This window comes from Camarhynchus parvulus, chromosome 1A (assembly GCF_901933205.1).
Source record: "Camarhynchus parvulus chromosome 1A, STF_HiC, whole genome shotgun sequence".
NCBI classification, from domain to species: Eukaryota; Metazoa; Chordata; class Aves; order Passeriformes; family Thraupidae; genus Camarhynchus; species Camarhynchus parvulus.
The window spans coordinates 35,154,569-35,173,153 of record NC_044586.1 but is presented as its reverse complement, the minus strand read 5'-3'; the positions used below and the strand labels follow the sequence as shown (position 1 = coordinate 35,173,153).

At 40.4% G+C, this 18,585-nt stretch overlaps 1 protein-coding gene across 2 annotated transcripts in view; it reads right to left on the bottom strand.

Moving 5' to 3' along the window:
- Nucleotides 1–4,049, bottom strand: part of ZFC3H1 (zinc finger C3H1-type containing) — a 41,816-nt gene extending 37,767 nt beyond the window's left edge. For both annotated transcript variants that reach the window (XM_030959416.1, XM_030959417.1), the window contains exon 1: nucleotides 3,383–4,049. In XM_030959416.1, coding sequence (XP_030815276.1) covers nucleotides 3,383–3,971 — 589 coding nt within the window. In that variant the 5' untranslated portion in view covers nucleotides 3,972–4,049. The remainder of the gene's footprint in view (nucleotides 1–3,382) is intronic.
- Nucleotides 4,050–18,585: the final 14,536 nt, after the last annotated feature.

The window sequence follows — 18,585 nt, the reverse complement described above, 5'->3', positions numbered from 1 at the left end:
CCAGAAGCTAAAATAGGTGTCTTCTGAATGCAGACATACTGAATCCAAAGGAAAACATACTTGTCTTCTGCTCACAACAAGCATTGACTACTTGGATGTTTCGCTAATTTCTAACACTAGTACGAACTATCTCTGTAAGTATCCTGCAAAAGCTATTTCCTTAATACCGGGAAATGTTTTGCTTTACAGTGCTTTCTCAAGTGTCAGCACAAAAAGCAGAAACCAGCAAAGATAAACTACATAAAATCCAAAAGGCAATCAAACAGTCTATAAATACGTTTAAATTGCTAAAAGCTGTAGGCAGTATAACACCAAATTATGCAATAAGAATATCTGCTAAGTTCCCTTCCAACACATCTACTTCTAAAGGGCCAGCTACGTTTGTAATTTCGTAAGTCACAAGGAATTTTGAAGCTAATAAGTCTAACTGCTATTTGCTATTGGAATGCTTAAATAGCTTCCAAAGTCATCTGGAGATGGATAACAAGACAGTTTTGAGATGTTTTTTGTACTCAGGATAATACAATTGCTAGAAGCTCACACCAGAAATTCTGTGGTTCACGTATTAGAAAAGTTTTTTTCTACACATAGAATGCAAGACTCCACGAAGTGCTGTGATAGGCAGACAAGAATGTACATATTAAAACAACTGTGCTTCAACCAACTCGAGAGAAACTTCATCCAAGAACCAAAAAGAAGAAACTGGGAGTTCGAAATGAGGAAAAATGTGCACTGTGAAGAGCTCAGAATTCAATGGAAACAGGAAGTTCCATAATGGTTCTGTATTTCAACCTCAAATTCCACAATTCTCTATGCAAGAATTCCTGGAGAATTACTACATAACAGCTTAACATTAAAGTTGCCAAGAATTGAAAGAGAAAAGCCTAATAAAAACTAACATTAAAAAAAAGTAACAGGAATTCTTTAAGTGTTCCACCTTAAAAAATGTCCCTGATTCCACTTACGTATATATTCCTACAAAACACAAGTTCCAAGGATAAATCACGTAAACAATCCCTGCCTTACCAGACTGTCATGGTTTACCCCCCTCAGCAAGTGATTGCCCCACACTCTCACTCCTCCCTCCCTTCCATGGTGGGATGGGGAAAGAACTCGGAAAAAGGAAACATGGGTTGAAGGAACGTGGGCTGAAAAAAGAACAGTTTAATAACGGAAATCAAGTAAAATAGTAATAATAATGAAAATGGAGATAACAAAAACGGAGCAGAATAATGCCCAAGGAAGGAGGGTGATACACAATACAATTGCTCACTACCCATTGAGAGATGCCTAGCCCAGCCCCAGGCAGCAACCAGCGGCTCTCAGCTAGCTCCCCACAGTTTATACACTAGGCATGACATTCTGTGGTATGCAACATCACTTTGGCCAAGTTTGGGTCTCAGTTTGCACACCACCAGCTTCTTGTGCACCTCCTCACTGGCACAGCATGGGACGCTGGAAGTCCATGACTTAGTGTAGGCACTGCTCAGCAACAACTAAAACACCAGTGTGTTATCAACATTATTCCACATTACAGCCAAAACACAGCAGTGTACCAGCTACTAAGAAGAAGCCAAAATCAGGACTCAAGACACTTAAAGCATTTTATTTTCCAGGGGGAACTTCAGATACCATTCCAGGCCACAAGCCTCCTTGCACCAGTTGATATGAAAAGTCTCCTCTGAAGTCACATGCCAATGAACTACAGTGATACTCCATTAATGTTACCAACATGGAGGTACCTTAGTATTTATTAATTCTCTAATGTTGACTGTATTAGGTGGCAAGGATGTTTAAAAAAATAGAAAGTAACTCATACTGAGGGAAAATCATGGACCTTCCTTAACTATATGATCCATGAACAACTGAATGGTCACTTATTAAAAAGCAAGAGTAATAGAACATCCTCCATCTACCATGTTTCAACAGATGTGTAAATCTTAAGTGCCAGGAATAACAACACTTTCAACACCCTCATTTTCTACTTTTGGTTTGAAAATGGAATTATTAGTTTCTGAATCCCTTTCAATTAAAAGAGAGAAGGAGACTGTCCAAAACAGAACTTGTAATGTTTCTTAATGAGACTGAATCAGTCTCCACATTTGTCCTGCAAAACTCCTTATACAGAAAGTAACAGCCTTCAGGTACTCGGAGCAACACTGCAAAAAGACTTGAAAACTATTTTCAGCATTAGAATTGTCTTACTGTGAAACCTTGGGCAAATCACATCTTCACTTGCCTCTCAAGATAAAACCCTTCAATGAAGGGCTTCAACGAAGTCTTCAATAATGCCATAACTTGAGACTAAATAAAATCATCTCTATTGCTAATTAACACACTCCATCTACATTTAAACAAATAAATATTAACGACATAAATAATAATCTTGTATCTAAAACAAGATTCAAGAGACCCAAGAAATCAACCCATGCAGTTGGTTCTAGCAAAAACACATCCTTTGACTATTGACATGAAGGACAATAGAACGCTGTAAAATTCTGAAGAATAGGATTTAACCACCATCTCTCTTGCTCACTGTTTTTTACACTCATCTACATTTTCAGTTAGGCAACAATGCAGTCACGTCAAGTAACCGAGGTGCCCCAAGCTACACTCAGTATCAGTTCTTTACTTCCTCTAGCAGATAAGAAAAATTAGGTAAGTTTTTCCCACCACTTTTGCAATTCCTGCTCCGAAAAGCACAAAATATCAGAATTCTCGTAATGAATCACCTAAATTCTTAAGAGCAATCAGTGGAGAACATTGTACAAGAAATGGTGGGTATGGTTTTCATCCGAATGCCCATACAAACTACAATTTGTGTGTGCAGATCCACTCCAGCTTAGCTAAAACTGACTAAAGCTAAACCTATGTGTAATAGCCTCTGAAGGGATGAAAGTGAAAATGAAAAAAACAGTAGATCCTTCATTGCCCAATACAGTAAATTAACATGCTTAGGGTTTTAGCTTTACAACTGTGACACTGATTATACATATTAAAACTGCCGCACCAAAGACTGACCCCACTTCACAATATTCGCACTTGAGGCTAGAAAAGGAGCCGCCCGGAATCCAACCGACAAAAGCTTCCTTTCAGGCTACGCTTTTCCTTTTTCCCTACACCCGACGGATCGGCCAAGCCGCCAGAAAGACCACGGCACTAATCCGACTTCCCAGCAGCCTCTCCTTAAGCAGGGCCGGCTGTCCCGGCCAACCCCCAGGATTAGAGCCTCCCTCTCCGTTACCGCCGTAGGAATCCCAATGCCAGCGCGGGAGGGAAACGCGTCCCTTCCCACGGCTTTCGGCCACATAGCGCGGCACGGCCACACCCAGGCCCACCGCAGCAGCGCGGGCCCCCCACCCCGCTCACGTCTCAAGGATACATTTCCGAGGCGAGGGCTCCCTCCAGCCCTGGCTGCTACTGAACCCGGCGCCACCTCCCCCTCCGGGCGGCCTCCCCGGAGGGTTGCCCGGCCGATCGCTGCAGCCTCGGCTCCGGCCCCAGCGCCCACCGCCCCGGTAGGGCCGGCCTCGGAAGCGGAACCGATCCAGGGCGTTGTGGCTGCGCTCCCAGAAGGAGAGCCGAGGGCCCGTGTCGGAGTGCGAGCCCGGCGGCATCCGCGGCGCCGGCGGGTGGGAGCGGAACGAGTCCTTAGGCCGGTACCCGCCGTGGCCGTGCACGTGTCCCGGGTCGGGCGGAGGCTGGTGCCGCGAGCGCGGGAAGGGCCGCCCAGGGGAGGACATGGAGCCGCTCCCGTGGAGCCCGGGGGGCGGCCGGCGCCTCGAGTACGGCCTGCTACTGCTGCTGCTGCTACCGCCGCTACCGAGGCCGCCTGCACGCTCGGAGCCGCCGCCATAGGGCCCGAAGCCGTTGTTGTCATCGTCGCTGATCTCGCCATCCTCCAGCTCCCCTTCCTCCTTCGGGGAGAGCCCGCTGGGGTCGGGCGCGGCCGCCGCCTCCGCGGCCGCCATGGGCCCACGACAACGGTCTCAGCGCGCCCTGCACCCTCTTCGCCGGCCCGCGCGGACTCTCGCGAGACCACGCCCCGTCCCTCCTGCCTGGGAGGAGACAGAGCCGAGATGCGTAAGAGAAGAAGCGGCTCGGGGCGACGCCCCTTTTGCGGGGTATCCTGGGTAATGTAGTTCCCCGCTCGGGGCGAGACCGTGCAAAGCACGGCCGGGGGATGCCGGCGCCTCAGCCAATCGTGCGGCGGCGGTGGGCGGCCAGCGCCAATGGGCGCGCGGCCCTCCATGTTGGTAGAGGAGCGGGGGAGGAGGAGGCCGCCATCTTATCGAAGGATACGGCGCTATGTGGAAACGCGGCGGTGGCATGGCGGTGGGCTGCGCTACCCTGCCCTACCCTGCCCTGCCCTGCCCTGCCCTGCCCTGCCCTGCCCTGCCCTGCCCTGCCCTCCGGCGCGGAACGAATAGTGGCAGCTCCCTTTAGCGCCGTCCAGGCTGCGGGGGCTTGGGCCTCCTGGGTGCTGACTGGGGGTGCTGGATGCCATTGCTCTGTTGGTGCGGCCTATGCCCTGCTGTTCTCCCAACAGTGCACAAGCTGCTAGAGAAGAGAAAGCAGCCGGTGTTCAGGCATTAACCCCTAGAACCCTCCTAGTAGCTAAACTAATGTTAAAATCTTTAAGAAGGAGGTTTCTGCAAAGCCTTCCAGAGTTGTAGTTGCCTAGAAGTTCAATGCCTTAATGCCTTCAGTGATAAAAGTGTCACGTGAGCATCAGAGAATGTAAGACTTCATAAACACCTTCAATCATTTGTTTTATTTTCATATTTCTAGGTAGCATTCTGTTGCTACCTGGTTGGTTGTTGAGGAATGCAATATCCTACCAAGACTGCTGACTGGAGAGCAGTGGTGACTTGCTTGTGCAGAAAAAAACTCATTTTAAATAAAGCTTTTTTAAGTCAGATTGGTGTCTCCTGCAAAACTCACAAACCCTGACCTTAAAAACTGAGAAACCTGAGAGATTCCTTTGAATTATGCATGCTAAATGTGTCTGCAGATTTGCCATGGTTTTCAAACTTGGAGAAAGATGGCTGTGTCTTCATGCTTTCCCTGACATGAATTATTAAGATGTTTTGTCGGGTATTTTTTAGTGAGTAACGTGCTATGAAATCACAAGCACCAAGATAAAACTCACTATCATGTTGCTGTTTACTTCCCCTTGCCTTCCTCTCTAGACTTTCTTTAAATCCAACAAGAATAGGGAGGGTGGATAACGCATATGCTTTGTAAAGTCCAAAATGTTGTGCTAAACAAGCTTACTTTTCTTTGCTCAAAACACTTTTCACCCTCTTTTTTTGATCTAACAGGACAAACCATGTGACTCAAAATAGATACCATTGCAGTGACCTCATACAAAATAGGATAAATCGGTGTATATCATATCCTAAATTTCTCAATTCTTTTTCTGTTTAAAACAATGTGCATTCTTCAAAGATGTTTACAGGGAAGCAAGTTAAAGGTTTGCTTTTTCACTCCCCCTCCCCAGCCCACATATACATCATTCTACATTAGTATGCTGTTTGTGTCAGTATTTCTATTCAAATTTTTGGTGTCTCTAGGAATCAGGCTTATGTTATTTTACATATCCCACAGTACTAAAAACATGCAAGGACATACTGAAAACTTTCTCAAGTAGCAGCTGGAGGTCAAGCAGGTTTTCAAATATTGCTAGATGTCTATGTCCATGTCTGAAATCTAATCCACTGTAGTTACAAAGCAGTTTCAGTATCACTACATGTAAGCTGCAGAAATTTCCCTCCCAGCACGTCCTTGCTTAGGCATCCCAGAGCTTTGCAACTGATTCCAGTTGCATTTGAACAGTTACCTTTATTTTTAAGTGTTTTCAAGCACCAGTAGGAAATTACTATCAGTATCTTTTAGACAGAAAAGGAAAACATTTCTAGAACTGTAAAATATTGGCAAAACCTCAGCTTTTTTATGAGAAATTACCCTGACATGAGTATTCCCAATCTATTGATTTTTATTGTATGTTTCCTTACTGTTCATCCAACAAGTGTGCTGAATTTATTCAAAAGTGCTATATGATCTGTATTAGAAATTTCTATTTAAGAGAAAAGTTAACCATCGGTACTTAACCATCTGTAAAAGAATACCCTGAGAATCTCCCAGTGGTTTTGTATATCCTCTGGTATCATATGTCCCTTCTTTCATTTCAGTCATCTGATATTCCTAGCTTTTTGCTATCTTCTAGGGTTATCACATGAGTAATTTTAAATTTTCAGAAAGAAGCAGATTCACCACAGTTAATAAATAGAGAAATTGATCGTGTTAAATTCTTTTCTGTAAAGGGAATAAAAAGGCATGTGTAAAAAGAATGTGTTTTTCTGATGGTTTTGCTACCTACACATTTGAATTAAGGCCATAAACATTTGAAAACTGCAAGGGAGCTGCCATTCAAATAGAAAACATGAAGAAACTTCCTTGCTTATGACATGAGTAATAGATAAAGAATTTTTTGATGAGGTTTCATTGAAATGTGTGAACTTAAGACAAAAAAAGAAAGAAATTTTATTTTAGCTGCATTTGACTTCATGCCATGTAACAGATTATACTGCTGCTGGAGGAAAAAAATCTATTTAATAGTGAATATATTTTCAGTAAATGATAAATAGAATAATTTAAAATACAGAAGATGGTACATTTTAGTACAGGAGCACAGAATTTTACTTGTTTCAAAGTTTGAGGCAGGAAATTAGTTACATGTTTACTATGTAAATTAAATTCAATGATAAAAAGTAAAGTGGATTTTGTTTTTACAGAAGCACAGTCTGAGTTACAAGAACTTGGTCAGATTTCAGACATATAAGACATTCAGTATTTTTTGGTACTATAATATTTGGCTTAGGTTAAAATTATTTTTGCTCTTCTTACTTTGCAAGTGTCAATTACTATCATAGGTTCAGGGTAGATCCCCTGGTTGGTAAGGTAACAAAGATAAATATAGTCTTTGCATTTCTTCCACAGTTTTGTGTTTTTTCCTGTGTTCTGCCTGTGCCAGCTGACACAATGTCCAGTTAATCCACAATTTGACACTGTTGCACAATTTGACATAATTTTGTTGTTCTCTTTCTTAACTTATTTCTTCTGGATTGTTTTTGTTTTTGTTTGTTTTTTTTAACAGAAAGTTGGGTGAAGTCTTCCAAAGAAGAAAGTTTCTATCCAATTAGGAACATCCAACTTCAAAATAAGCAGTAAGTGTAAGTCTTACTGAACATAGTCTGAACACAATGCCTTTAAAATGTCTTGAAAAAATGCCTTCAAAATACATATGAAAGTAAAAAGAAGTAAAAAGTAGAGGAGACAGTAAGATTGAAAAAATAACAAAGAACCACATTCAAATAGCAGGCAGAGCTGCATAATGATAGAATTAAATACTCGCATCATGGCAAGCTTAAAATTAATTAATATTTTACCAAGAGATATATCTGAGCAAATTATATTAAATACCTAAAAGAATCTTCCCTTGGATGAGGTGAAAGTATGAGATATTTATATTTTACAGAAGACTATAAAAGCTTTTTAAGGAAAAAAATAGTCTGTAATTTTTATTTTGGTATTTATGGTGAATTAATTGTAAAACACAAATCAGTCACATTGTTATATTCTCAGATGTGCACTTGGTGATGAGGAAAATCTCCTTTTTATGACTGCAATTATTCAATACCTATCAGTTACTAAAAAAGACTTTTTTAAAATCTGGAAGATGTCAAAATGTGATTTTAGGTTTCCACATCGGGTATTAAAGTCTGATTGAAGAGCTGATTCTAAGAGTTCTGTCTTCCCAAAAGACAGAACTCTTGCATACAAGAAGCTTTTTTCTTTTGCAAGTGATTTTATTTTTAGGAACATAAAATAATCACTGCAGATAACTTCAGATGAAGCACACTCAAGTAGCAGTTAACTCCCACTTGCTAGATGTTGCTAAAAGAATGGAAATTTCCTCTCAGGAACCTCAGCACCCTTTCCTGTTTCCTCAGAGGTTTTCAACTGAGGATCCTGCCTTGCTACTTGAGACGTACACAAGCTTTTGAGTAAGGACTCCTAGAAGTGGGCCACATGTTTAAGAGAAGTGAGCAAGCAAGGTCAGAAACTGAACCACAGAACTCATGTCCTCTTTAGGGCAAAGAAGACTGTAGGCCTTTTCTGTTGAGCTTGTACTTGTATTGGACACCTAGTCCGTGATTAACCCCAAAGACTGTGGTGAGTGTGTAATGCTCTTTTTTTTCCCTTTGATGGCATGTTTGTTGTTCCTTAATTCTTCAAATTATGTACAGGCAGGATTGATCATAGTTATTTATAGTGTTATTTGTAGAATGCAGATGCTACAGCCAAGTTGGAGATATTTAACAGATCAAGTGTCTGTGGTAATTTTTTATGCTTGGATAGATGTGCAAGTACATACATAGGTAGATTGTGTGCAGCACTACTATACCACTATTTTGGTATTTTCCTCAGTGATTTTTAAATACTTCAGATATTCCTCAAAACATAAAGTCTGAAACTAAAAGCTCAAATTAGCATGATTCAAAATAATATAAGCAATTGTAACTTTTCTATTTGACAGGTAAATACTGCAATGGATTTGGTTCCATGGAGAATGATGGAAGGAGAAAGAAGTGAAGAAATAAACTTCACAATAATTTCCTGAGATTTTTTTTTCTGAAATTATAATGTAGCATTGTCATCTATGTATGGAAGGTACAATACCTCTCTTTTTGTTAAAAATACTGTAGAAACATATAGAAGCAATATCCTATCATGTCCTACAGTTTTGAGAATTACTCTGTCCCATCTGGCATGTTGCATTTGCTTTCAAATAGCAATTGTTCCCAACTGCAACTAATCCCAGGTGATGGGTAGGAGTTGGAGCTTCGTGCATATCCCTATTGGATCAACTTGGATCAGTTCCCATCTGTGACCTTGGACGAGGAATTTCCACCTTCGGCGTTTTCCAGATTGGTTGTTTTACTGACAAATTACATGCTATGGGAAGCATGATGACACCTTCACTAGAGTGGAGAGGGATATTGGAAAACACCCAGCATTTTGAAATATCTAAGTCTTTAGCATAATGGTAGGCCAACTGAAAAAAGGTATTTTAATAGTTTATGCAAAGATACCAAAATTTTCAACTGTTTAAGGGCAGAGCATGTTTATGCATATGATGCTGTTGATATTGAGTCTGTGTGTGTCACTTCGGTGTAGACTCAGGTCTGGGGTCCACAATGGTGGTACATTCAGAGGCAAGTTCTGGAAGGATTTATTTTTCAACCTGTGAGTGAATAGTCTTGCCACTATTAGAGCTCACCTGTAGCTTGGATCTATGTGGTGGATTAGGTGGGTGTGCAGTAACCTTATGGGCTTACCTGTTGCAATTTCCCATGGACATAGTGTGTGGTTTTATTCATAGTGATCTTGATGTATATTAGGGCCAAAGGGAAAGCATTTGTCCCTTTTAGGCTGGTTTATTCACAAAGTTTGGCCACTATAATTCTTAAAGAGATTTCTTCCTTTCAGCTCCTTGAAAGTGTAAATGCCCTTGAGTTCCTAGGGCTTGACAGATCCCCTGGACAACAGGTCCTGTGAAATGAGTCTCCTGGTCACTATGTGGTACAGTGAGTATTCCAAAATGATGCATTGTCTGAAAAGTTTCTTAGTGACAGTAGTAGCATCAGCATTTCTACATGGAGAGACCTCTACCGATCCTGAGAAAAAGTTTATGATTAAATAAGTGTATTTGTGGTTACATTGCGTTTGTGGTTTGGACATCTGCATAAAATCCACTTGCAAATTTACAAAGGAAACCCATGTGTCTAGGTGTGCTGTGTCTTTGGTTTTGACCCTTCGTCTGATGTTATGGACCAAACAAATAGGATAAGTGCTGTGGTATTGCTGTGCTCTTACAGAAAATCTGGGGCAAACCAAGCTTGTACTGATGCAATCACACCCCCTTGCCAGGGTGAGCCACCAGGTGAGTCACACCAGCAAAGTGAGGAGGAGCTGAGGTACAACAAGGTGCTCATCTGGGGACAGCCGTGAGGACTCAAGGTGTAACTGGCACTCCTGGCACAGCCAGGCAATGTTTTCATCTCCCGAGCCTGAGTCCTGCAAAACAGTTCTGAAAGAGAAGCAAATGGTGACTGCTCTGTAGAAAGGCTGATGAGAGCATTTACAAGAGTGTGCCAGCCAGAAAGACCCACTGTCCTTGTTGATTGATCAATTAAGGCCATTTCTTGTTTGGTATCATCATAAGGAAAAACATGAGTGTAGTATTTTACAATTGCTAAGAGCAGGCAGTACTAATGCTTGCAGAAGAGCTTCAACATAGCAGCAAGGCACTTGCATAGGAGTGCAAAGGGATGTTAAGAAGCTGAGTTGCTTTCAAAATTATCCACAACTGTGCATAGCCCCAAAGGTGTATCAGGAATCGGTGTAACACTGATGGCTAAGGAAAGCCAATGGCTCTTGTGCAAACACAGAAGTGCTAATCAGGACAACAAGTCCTGCAGTTTGTACTGGAGAACAATAATAAGCTTCCACTCCTTTGTTGGAAGTACAGACATCACATTCTGGAGCTGCATCAGAGGGCTGGAGCACCTCTGCTATGAAGAAAGGCTGAGAGAGTTGTGTCAGTTCAGCCTGGAGAAGAGAAGGTACAGGGAGACCTTTTAGCACCTTCCAGTACCTAAAGAGGCTGACAAGAGAGCTGGAGAGGGACTTTTTATAAGGGTGTGTAATGATAGGAAAAGGGGGAATGTCTTTAAAACTAAAAGAGGGTAGGTTTAGAAGCGATACTAGGAAGAAATTCTTTACTGTGAGGGTGGAGAGGCACTGAAACAGGTTGCCCAGGGAATTCATGGATGCCCTATCCCTGGAAGTGTTCAAGGCCAGGTTGGAGGGGGCTCTGGGAAACCTGATCAAGTGGAAAGTGTCTCTGCCCATGGTAGGTTGGTTGGAAGTAGATGGTCTTTGGTAGAGGTCGCTTCCAAGCAGACCATTCTATGACTCCATGGATAGCCTGTGGAGCCACAGGGAGCCATCTAAAAGAGGGATTATATCTGGCTTCTGTACGAGGAAATCTCTGATGTCATGGAAGGATGCTAAGGGTGTTCTATGGCAGCAGGGCAGTCATGGCAATCTCCACAAGCAGGGCCACAATGTAGTGCTACAGGGTTAAGGACAGAACAGCAAGAGTCCTGGCTGTTGAAAGGAGTTTTTGTTGGAAAATGTGTCTGTGATAGTTGGAAATATGCAGAGTTTTCCCTTTTAAAAAAGGGCTGCAACAGGGTGGAGAACAGCAACAGTTAGGGGATATCCTAGAACCAGAGTATCAAGGTGGGTTTTTTTTTAATTAAAAAAATAGCTGCAATGACTTTTCCTGATTTCTTTTGTTTAGATTTTATTTAGTTTTTTTCCATTCTATGTCTTTTCATACGAGCTGAAAAAGACATCCCATTGGACTGTGCCACCAGGTTGCCTGATTATTTATACTATTAAACATTCCAACAAGGGAGCCAGACTTTAAAAAATGAATGGCATATAAAAGTGATATTACAAAAAAGGAGTATGCATATTACTTACCAGTTGGTAGCTTTGAAGTGTTGGGACTGCAGTCTCAGAGAATTAAATTGATAAATAAAGAGGTGTGACATGACCCTCAGTGCCAGGACAATTTCTCAGCTTTTCTTGCAGCACTTCACTGTTATTTTTAAATGTAATCTGAACTATGAATATGTAGGAAAATTGAAGAATTTTAAATGTTTTGTCCAGCTCCAAACAACTTTTTTTTACACTGTTTTCAGGAAAACTCAGGAACCTTAACTTGGCAAGGAAACAAGTTGAAGGAGATGGTCGTCACAAAGGCGCAGAGGGTTGATATTTGACTTTGCCTGTTCTGCTAAATAGGTGGACTTAGATCCAATTCTTCAAGACCAGCTGGTGCTTAGGACTAGCCCACTCTCTAGGGACTTCCTGGAATCATCTTCTCAGAGCAGTCCAAATACATCTGGAGAGTAGCTGTACAGTTAAGCAGTGTCAATTACTGAGAGGTCAGTGTTTCAGCTGCACACAGCTGCTATTTTTTTTTTTAATTTAGCAGTATAAATATATAATCAAAGTCTTCTCTCTTAGTTAATGTAGAAAGAAAAGTTTCTTTGCTGGTTGTTTCAGTTCCCCTGAGGTAACAGACTTCAGAGGGGCAATACATTGCAGGAATCTCCTTGTGTTAATTAGTAGGAGGAGAGTGACATCCATAGGCTCAAATTGACTGTATATATGCAAATGTCCTAAGGCAATTCTTGAACATAATGCCATGAGACATTTCTGCAAGTTTCAGTACCTTATGTCAGCCAGCAGCTACTAGTGGCCTGATTATTGTACAGAAATTTTTCATTACTAGCTATATTTGCATGTGAGCTTTTTCTAGTAAAACTGTAAGATCAGTTTTCAGGAAAAAAAAACCAAATTCAGAAGCTCTCTGTGTAGCAGTTCTGACTCTGAAAGAGTTCTCGAGTTTCTCGTTTTCACAGTCTTTGACAAATGTTCTTTTGGGTTTGATCTTTAGGGGAAGGAAAAAAAACAAAACAGCTCCAGCATGCCTAAGGCTGACACCTAAATCAGTGTCTGATATAAGAGAAATTAAACATATAAGATGAATTCCAGATAGCTGAGCATATTTACAGGTGGAAGTCTCTAATAATTAACATAAAAGCAGGCTGGTAAAGTCTCAAGACAAAAGTCTGCAAAATATATTTTTAAGAAGTCATGAGCCATTCTACTAAAATAATTATGGATGTTAAAAGTGTTCAGTTTTTATTTATTTATTGAGATTTCTTCTGAGAAGATTTTGCTTGAATCCTAGTCATTCTCATTTCTGCATCCATATTATCAAATGTCCATGTCATCGAGAAAAAATAAATGGCTTGCAAGACTTGGCAGCTGGGAGATAACCTCCTGTTGTTATAGTGATGTCCTAGAGTTCACAGAACTGAAGAATTTAGTATCTTGAAAAGCAGAGCACCAAGTTTTGTTTATGTTTGTTATGAGAAAGGCAGAAATAAGGCATAAATGCAGATTCCTTTCACAGATGAAGAAGGTGCTTCCACACCCTCCCCCACCTGCCCCCAGCTTGTCAAAACTTTTTTTTTCAGATTTTAAAACCAGTGCTACCTTAGAGTATTGTGTACAGTGACAGAATGTTCTGGGACTTCAATACCAATTTCTGACACTGGGTGGATCTCTGAAGTCAGGAGAACAAGAAAATAAATCTTTAATTGACACTGTTTTGGCATGAGAAGAGTGGATTGGGCTCCGCCCTGTTTGTCAGTGTCTTGACTTCTCCATTTTTAATCTGCTTCAGGACGGAATGATTTCCTGTGGCATCACTTTACTGTTGTTGACTGAAAGAATCGGAATAAATTATCACACCAAAGAGGCGGAATAGGCAGTGCCATAGTCTTTCTGATGAGAAACTTCAGCTGCTGAACACATTGGGAATCTGCAACTCTTTGTCATAGGACTTAAATTCATCTTAGTTTTGAAATGCTTTTTCTGCATCAGCTCTGCTGAATCTGGACTGGAGAAAAACGGTAAGGGATATTTCTGCTTAACTTTTGAACAGGTGTTGTTATAGCCATCTCTTTTCAGTAAAACTTTCCTTCCTTATTCTGTAGTTTTAGTTTTCCAGGATATTTTCACATTTCATACTAAATTATCCAGTTTCTAAACTGAAAAAGTCTTCAGTTCCATAGCAGTGTTTGAAGTTGGATGTGTGGGTATTTGCCCTGGGTGAACCAGGACCAAAATTCTCTACTGCCAAAGTCAAAATATTGTATTTGCATGACTTATTTTTTTTATTTAATAAATATTCAATGATAAAAAACTCATTCTTTATTACAAAGTAGATTTCACAAAATCCAGTTTATTGATCACAGAGTACTTGCTGCTTTTGTCTATCTGCAAAATACAGCTAAATCTGTAGTGCACTTGGCAAGTGCATTATCCTCCAATATTTACCCCTCCGAGGAAGTAATAATTATCTGATTTTACAAAAAACTGAACATTTGCCCAGGTAAGACACAATATATAATTTTTCAGATACAACCTTACAAATACAAATTTACAATCTGCAGTAAATCCAAGAATTTTGAGTTTTAATTTATAATATAAAACTTCATCATAATTGCTGCAGTGTAAGAAAAATAATTCTCTTCAAAAACATAAGACACCACTGCTGTCCATAGTAGTTTTTAATAGGCTACTACCAAAGTGTAGGGTCTTCTGTGGCACAAGACCAAATCAGCGCAAGATTTCTACATTGCAATAAATGAGAAAGGTCCATTATGCTGTGGATTTGAATTTGCACTCAACCCACAGCTGAATATTTCCCTCATGGACTTTCCTTATAGTTGTTATATGGGTAACAATTGAAAAATTATTTTATAATTTATCTTATTATAGGATCCAGAGACTCTGCTTAGGGCTCAAGGCAACTTTTACAAACCTTTGATAAAATGTTCAATGAAATGTTTCACTGTGTATAAAAAAAGAGGCAGATCATCTGGTTTTATGTTGTTAAGTTTTTCATATGATCTGGAACAAGGCATTGACCAATATTACTTCCCTTCCTTAAACTTTGCCCATTTGTGAAGTTTTTTTAACTTCTTATGATTAACTACTATAGAAACATAAAGTAATTGTTGCTGATTCAGAGATACAATATCCTCAGTATTTAAGCTGTGTCTTTTGAGCTGATGCTTGTGCCTCTCATCTGTATATAACACCCAGACATCATGTAACACTAATAGTGCCTTTATTCATTTAGACATTTTGAGCAACTGCTTGGAAAGTCTCAGTCAGAAACTATTCACATAGACACAGCATCTGGGTACTTGAGCCATTGTTCAAAGAAAGGGTAATTTACCATCCCATTAAGATTATTTTTGAAATGAGCCACACATTTCCATTGCTCTTCATCTTCCAGTGGCTCACGTGGCTCAGTGTGGTCTACGCTTTGAACCTGTACAATGAAATATAAATTCACAAGTAGTTGGACTTGATAGCATGTTCATGTGATTTCTTTATTAGGAAATGTTTAGGAATACTACAATTAGTTTTTCCCTTTTGCTAAGTGCTGCTGAGCTAATATCAAAACATGCCAGTTGTAACTGATTTTTTTTTTTGTTTTGTTTGTTTAATTTTTGTTTGTTAGGGGTTATTTTGGTTTGGTTTTTTTTGTTGGATGGCTTCTAAAGTCAGTACAGAATACAAACAAAACTCTTGTAATACAGACATCCCCTAGGAAATCCATTAGTCTGCTGGTTGGAATAGTCAGTTAAAAAATAGTAAATCAAATTTCCATCTCTGTTCTGCTTAGTTCTGGCAAGCCAAGACTAGAAAGCATTGGTCTTCTACATGCTCAGTGATTTCTGAGTTATTGATAAAACTATCATGTCTGCATTCAGACATCTCTTTTTGAGCTCATTACATTCAATCTGGATAACAAGACACAAAAAAAATTTAAAAATATTTGGCAAGCTTGGAAGAATCCAGGCCTGGTCACTAACAACCTGGGGGCAATATTTTTTTATTAAGATTTTATTCCATATGTAGATGTAGCTTTGGTTGACCCCCTCACCTCCCAGTATCTCTTACAAATTATTTTAAGCACAATGAAAGTTAGTAATCTTAAATCTTTACCAGTATTTACTAGCATTGTCTGCTAAAGAAACTAAATGTACATATGACAGTGTTATTGAGCCAAAGATCTGTCCTGGTTTAGGCTGGGATAGAGTTAATTTTTTCTTGGTAGTGGTGCATTGCTCTGTTTTGGATTCGGTATGAGAATAATGTTGATAACACCCTGGTGTTTTGGTTGTTGCTAAGCTGTGTTTATCCAAGGACTTTCTTCGTCTCATGCTCTGACAGTGAGGTGGTACACAAGCCAAAAAAAAAACCAAAACCAAAAACCAAAGCAAAAAACCATAAACAGACAAAAAAAACCCCAAACAAAAAACCAAAAAACACAACCAAAAACCCCCACCCAAACAAAAACAAAACAAAAAAAACCAAACAAACACCCCCAAAAACCCAAACAAACAAACAAAAAAAACCAAAAAATCAAAACCAAAAAAACCAATGACAGCAAGAAAACCCAAAACATCTGTGAGGGAGCATAGCTTGAGCAGCTTATCTGAACTGGCAAAGGGGATATTCCGCACTGTAGACCATCCTGCCCTGTTAAAACTGAGGGAGTTACCTGTAAGAGGGGCTAACAGGGGTTCAGGGATAGTGTCTGGCATCGGTCAGCAGATGGTGAGCAATTGCTTTGTTCATCACTTGGTTTTCTTTTTTACTGTCATTATTATTACTTCTTTTTTTTTTTCTTTTATTTCAATTACTCAACTGTTCTTATCTCAACTTACAATTTTTGCTTTTGATTCTCCTCCCCAGTCCACCAGGGTGGGGAGGAGGTAAGTGAGTGACTGTGGGGTTCTTAGTTGCCAACTGTGCTTAAACCCCAACAAGACCCTAAAATCTAACTATGAGCAGTGTGGGAAAAATATATATGTGCATAGTTCCATCACTGCTTCTCAGTCTGCCTAAACAAGTTAAACTGCTGATTTGAATCATTATGTATGACAAGTTACACCTACTTGCTGTGACAGATGTGGAGGACATGAGTTTTCACGGGATAAAAATGTATGTAACATAATTCTGAATAATTTAAAAGTTATCTCAATCTGAAATCCAGCCAGTCCTGTTCTCTGCATAGCTATAATTCTGCACAGACAATAACATAACTAACATACAGCAAAGACGCAGCTCTGATGCCAGTCAGTGGTACTCTACCAAGACCAGCTTCCTCTCTTGAAGACTAGGGCAGTGAGCTTGCTGTGCACCCTCCTTGCTGCCCTAAGTATCCTGAAAGCCACCATTCCATGGTCACTGACAGCCAAAGCTGCCCTTGAGCATCATGTGCCACAGCAGCCCCTCCTTGTTGGTGAGAATGAGGCCCAGCAAAGAACCTCTCCTTGTTGGCTTCTGTGTCACTTGGAGAAGGAAGTTATCATCAACACACTTCAGGAACCTCCTGTATTGCTTATGGCCTGCTGTGTTCTCCTTCAAATAGATATGGTTATGTTTGAAGTCCCTCAGGAAGGTGAGGGCTTGTGAATATGACGGTGCCCCTATCTGCTGCTGAAGGGATGCATCTTTCTGGTATGACTTCATTCTAACACCAGTCACAGAAGCCTTCCCACCATGTCTCCGTGGTTCCAGTAAGAGTGTGGCCCTGCAGCCATGTGCATCTCTAACTCCTTGTTGTTTATTCCCCATGCTGTGTGTGTTTTCATAGAGCCATTTAAGTTGGGACACCCAATGAAACCAACTCACTGGCTGGAGTGGCTGGAATTCCTTTGTGCTGCTCTTCAGGCGCTCTCCTGCTAACCTACTGCTGCCTAAAATCAGAAGAAAAACTTTCCAAACAATATTAGAATGGACACCATGAAGAGTAGTCTTTCAGTGAAAGCTTATCCCTATGTGCACACGCAGCATCAAATTTTCACACTTTTTAGAAGTTTAACTAATTAGTATATCTAGCTAGTACATCCAATGGGAGACTGGTTGTCCTTCCATGTGTAACCCACGCTTGGACCTGCCCCACTGGAGTCACTCCAAGGGGTTCTTAGCCCTGTATCTTGTTATATCTCCCAGGTGCTGGTGCAAAACAAGCTGTCCTTGTTGGAAATCCTTTTCCTTGAAAATAACACCAAACAGCATTTTAAGAAGGTGGCATAATGTGTGAGAAAGGGTAACTACTGTTCTAAAGTGTAAGAAAGTGCTAGAAACTATACAGCTACATATTAAAATCTACAAACTTACAAATAAATATATATAAAGAAGCTAAAAATCTTTAGGTATCACTGTGATCTTCCTCCAGGTTCTGGGCATCTCTTGTGGGGGCACTGGCATCAAGCCAGTGGGACTGGGCTGAAAGGAGATTCTCCTCCCCCGGCAACTTCAAAGTCTCTTTACCATCTCGGCAAGTGTATGACTGAAGATGGTCATTCCTTGTGCATAGTCCTTTTAGACCTTTACCTGCCTTGCTTAATGTTACCCTTCCCCATTAATTAATTACCCACTGCTTAACTCTTTTTTTTTTCTTTAACATATTTTTGCACTCTAGTTTAATTCTTTAACTCCCTTCTCTGTAAAATGCAAATATACTAGAGATATCACAATCTTGAACACATGCTACTTTCAATATGTTGGTTCTTTCCTTTATCTGCTTGATAAAGTAGAAAAGCACAGCATAAACACATAGGAAAAAGCCGGGTCATTTGTAATAAATGACTGGAAAACGGACAATTAGGCTACTAGGAATAAATATAATTGGTGTCGTTGCCCTTGGATAAATTAATTTAACACAATGCAAAAGCCTATCCTCACATATTTGATAAATTTAATACTTAAAGCTTCATTCTAGGTTCTCTTCTTTTTTGGTAAGCGATTTGGATATTTATTCTTCATTTGCTACTTTATAGTCCA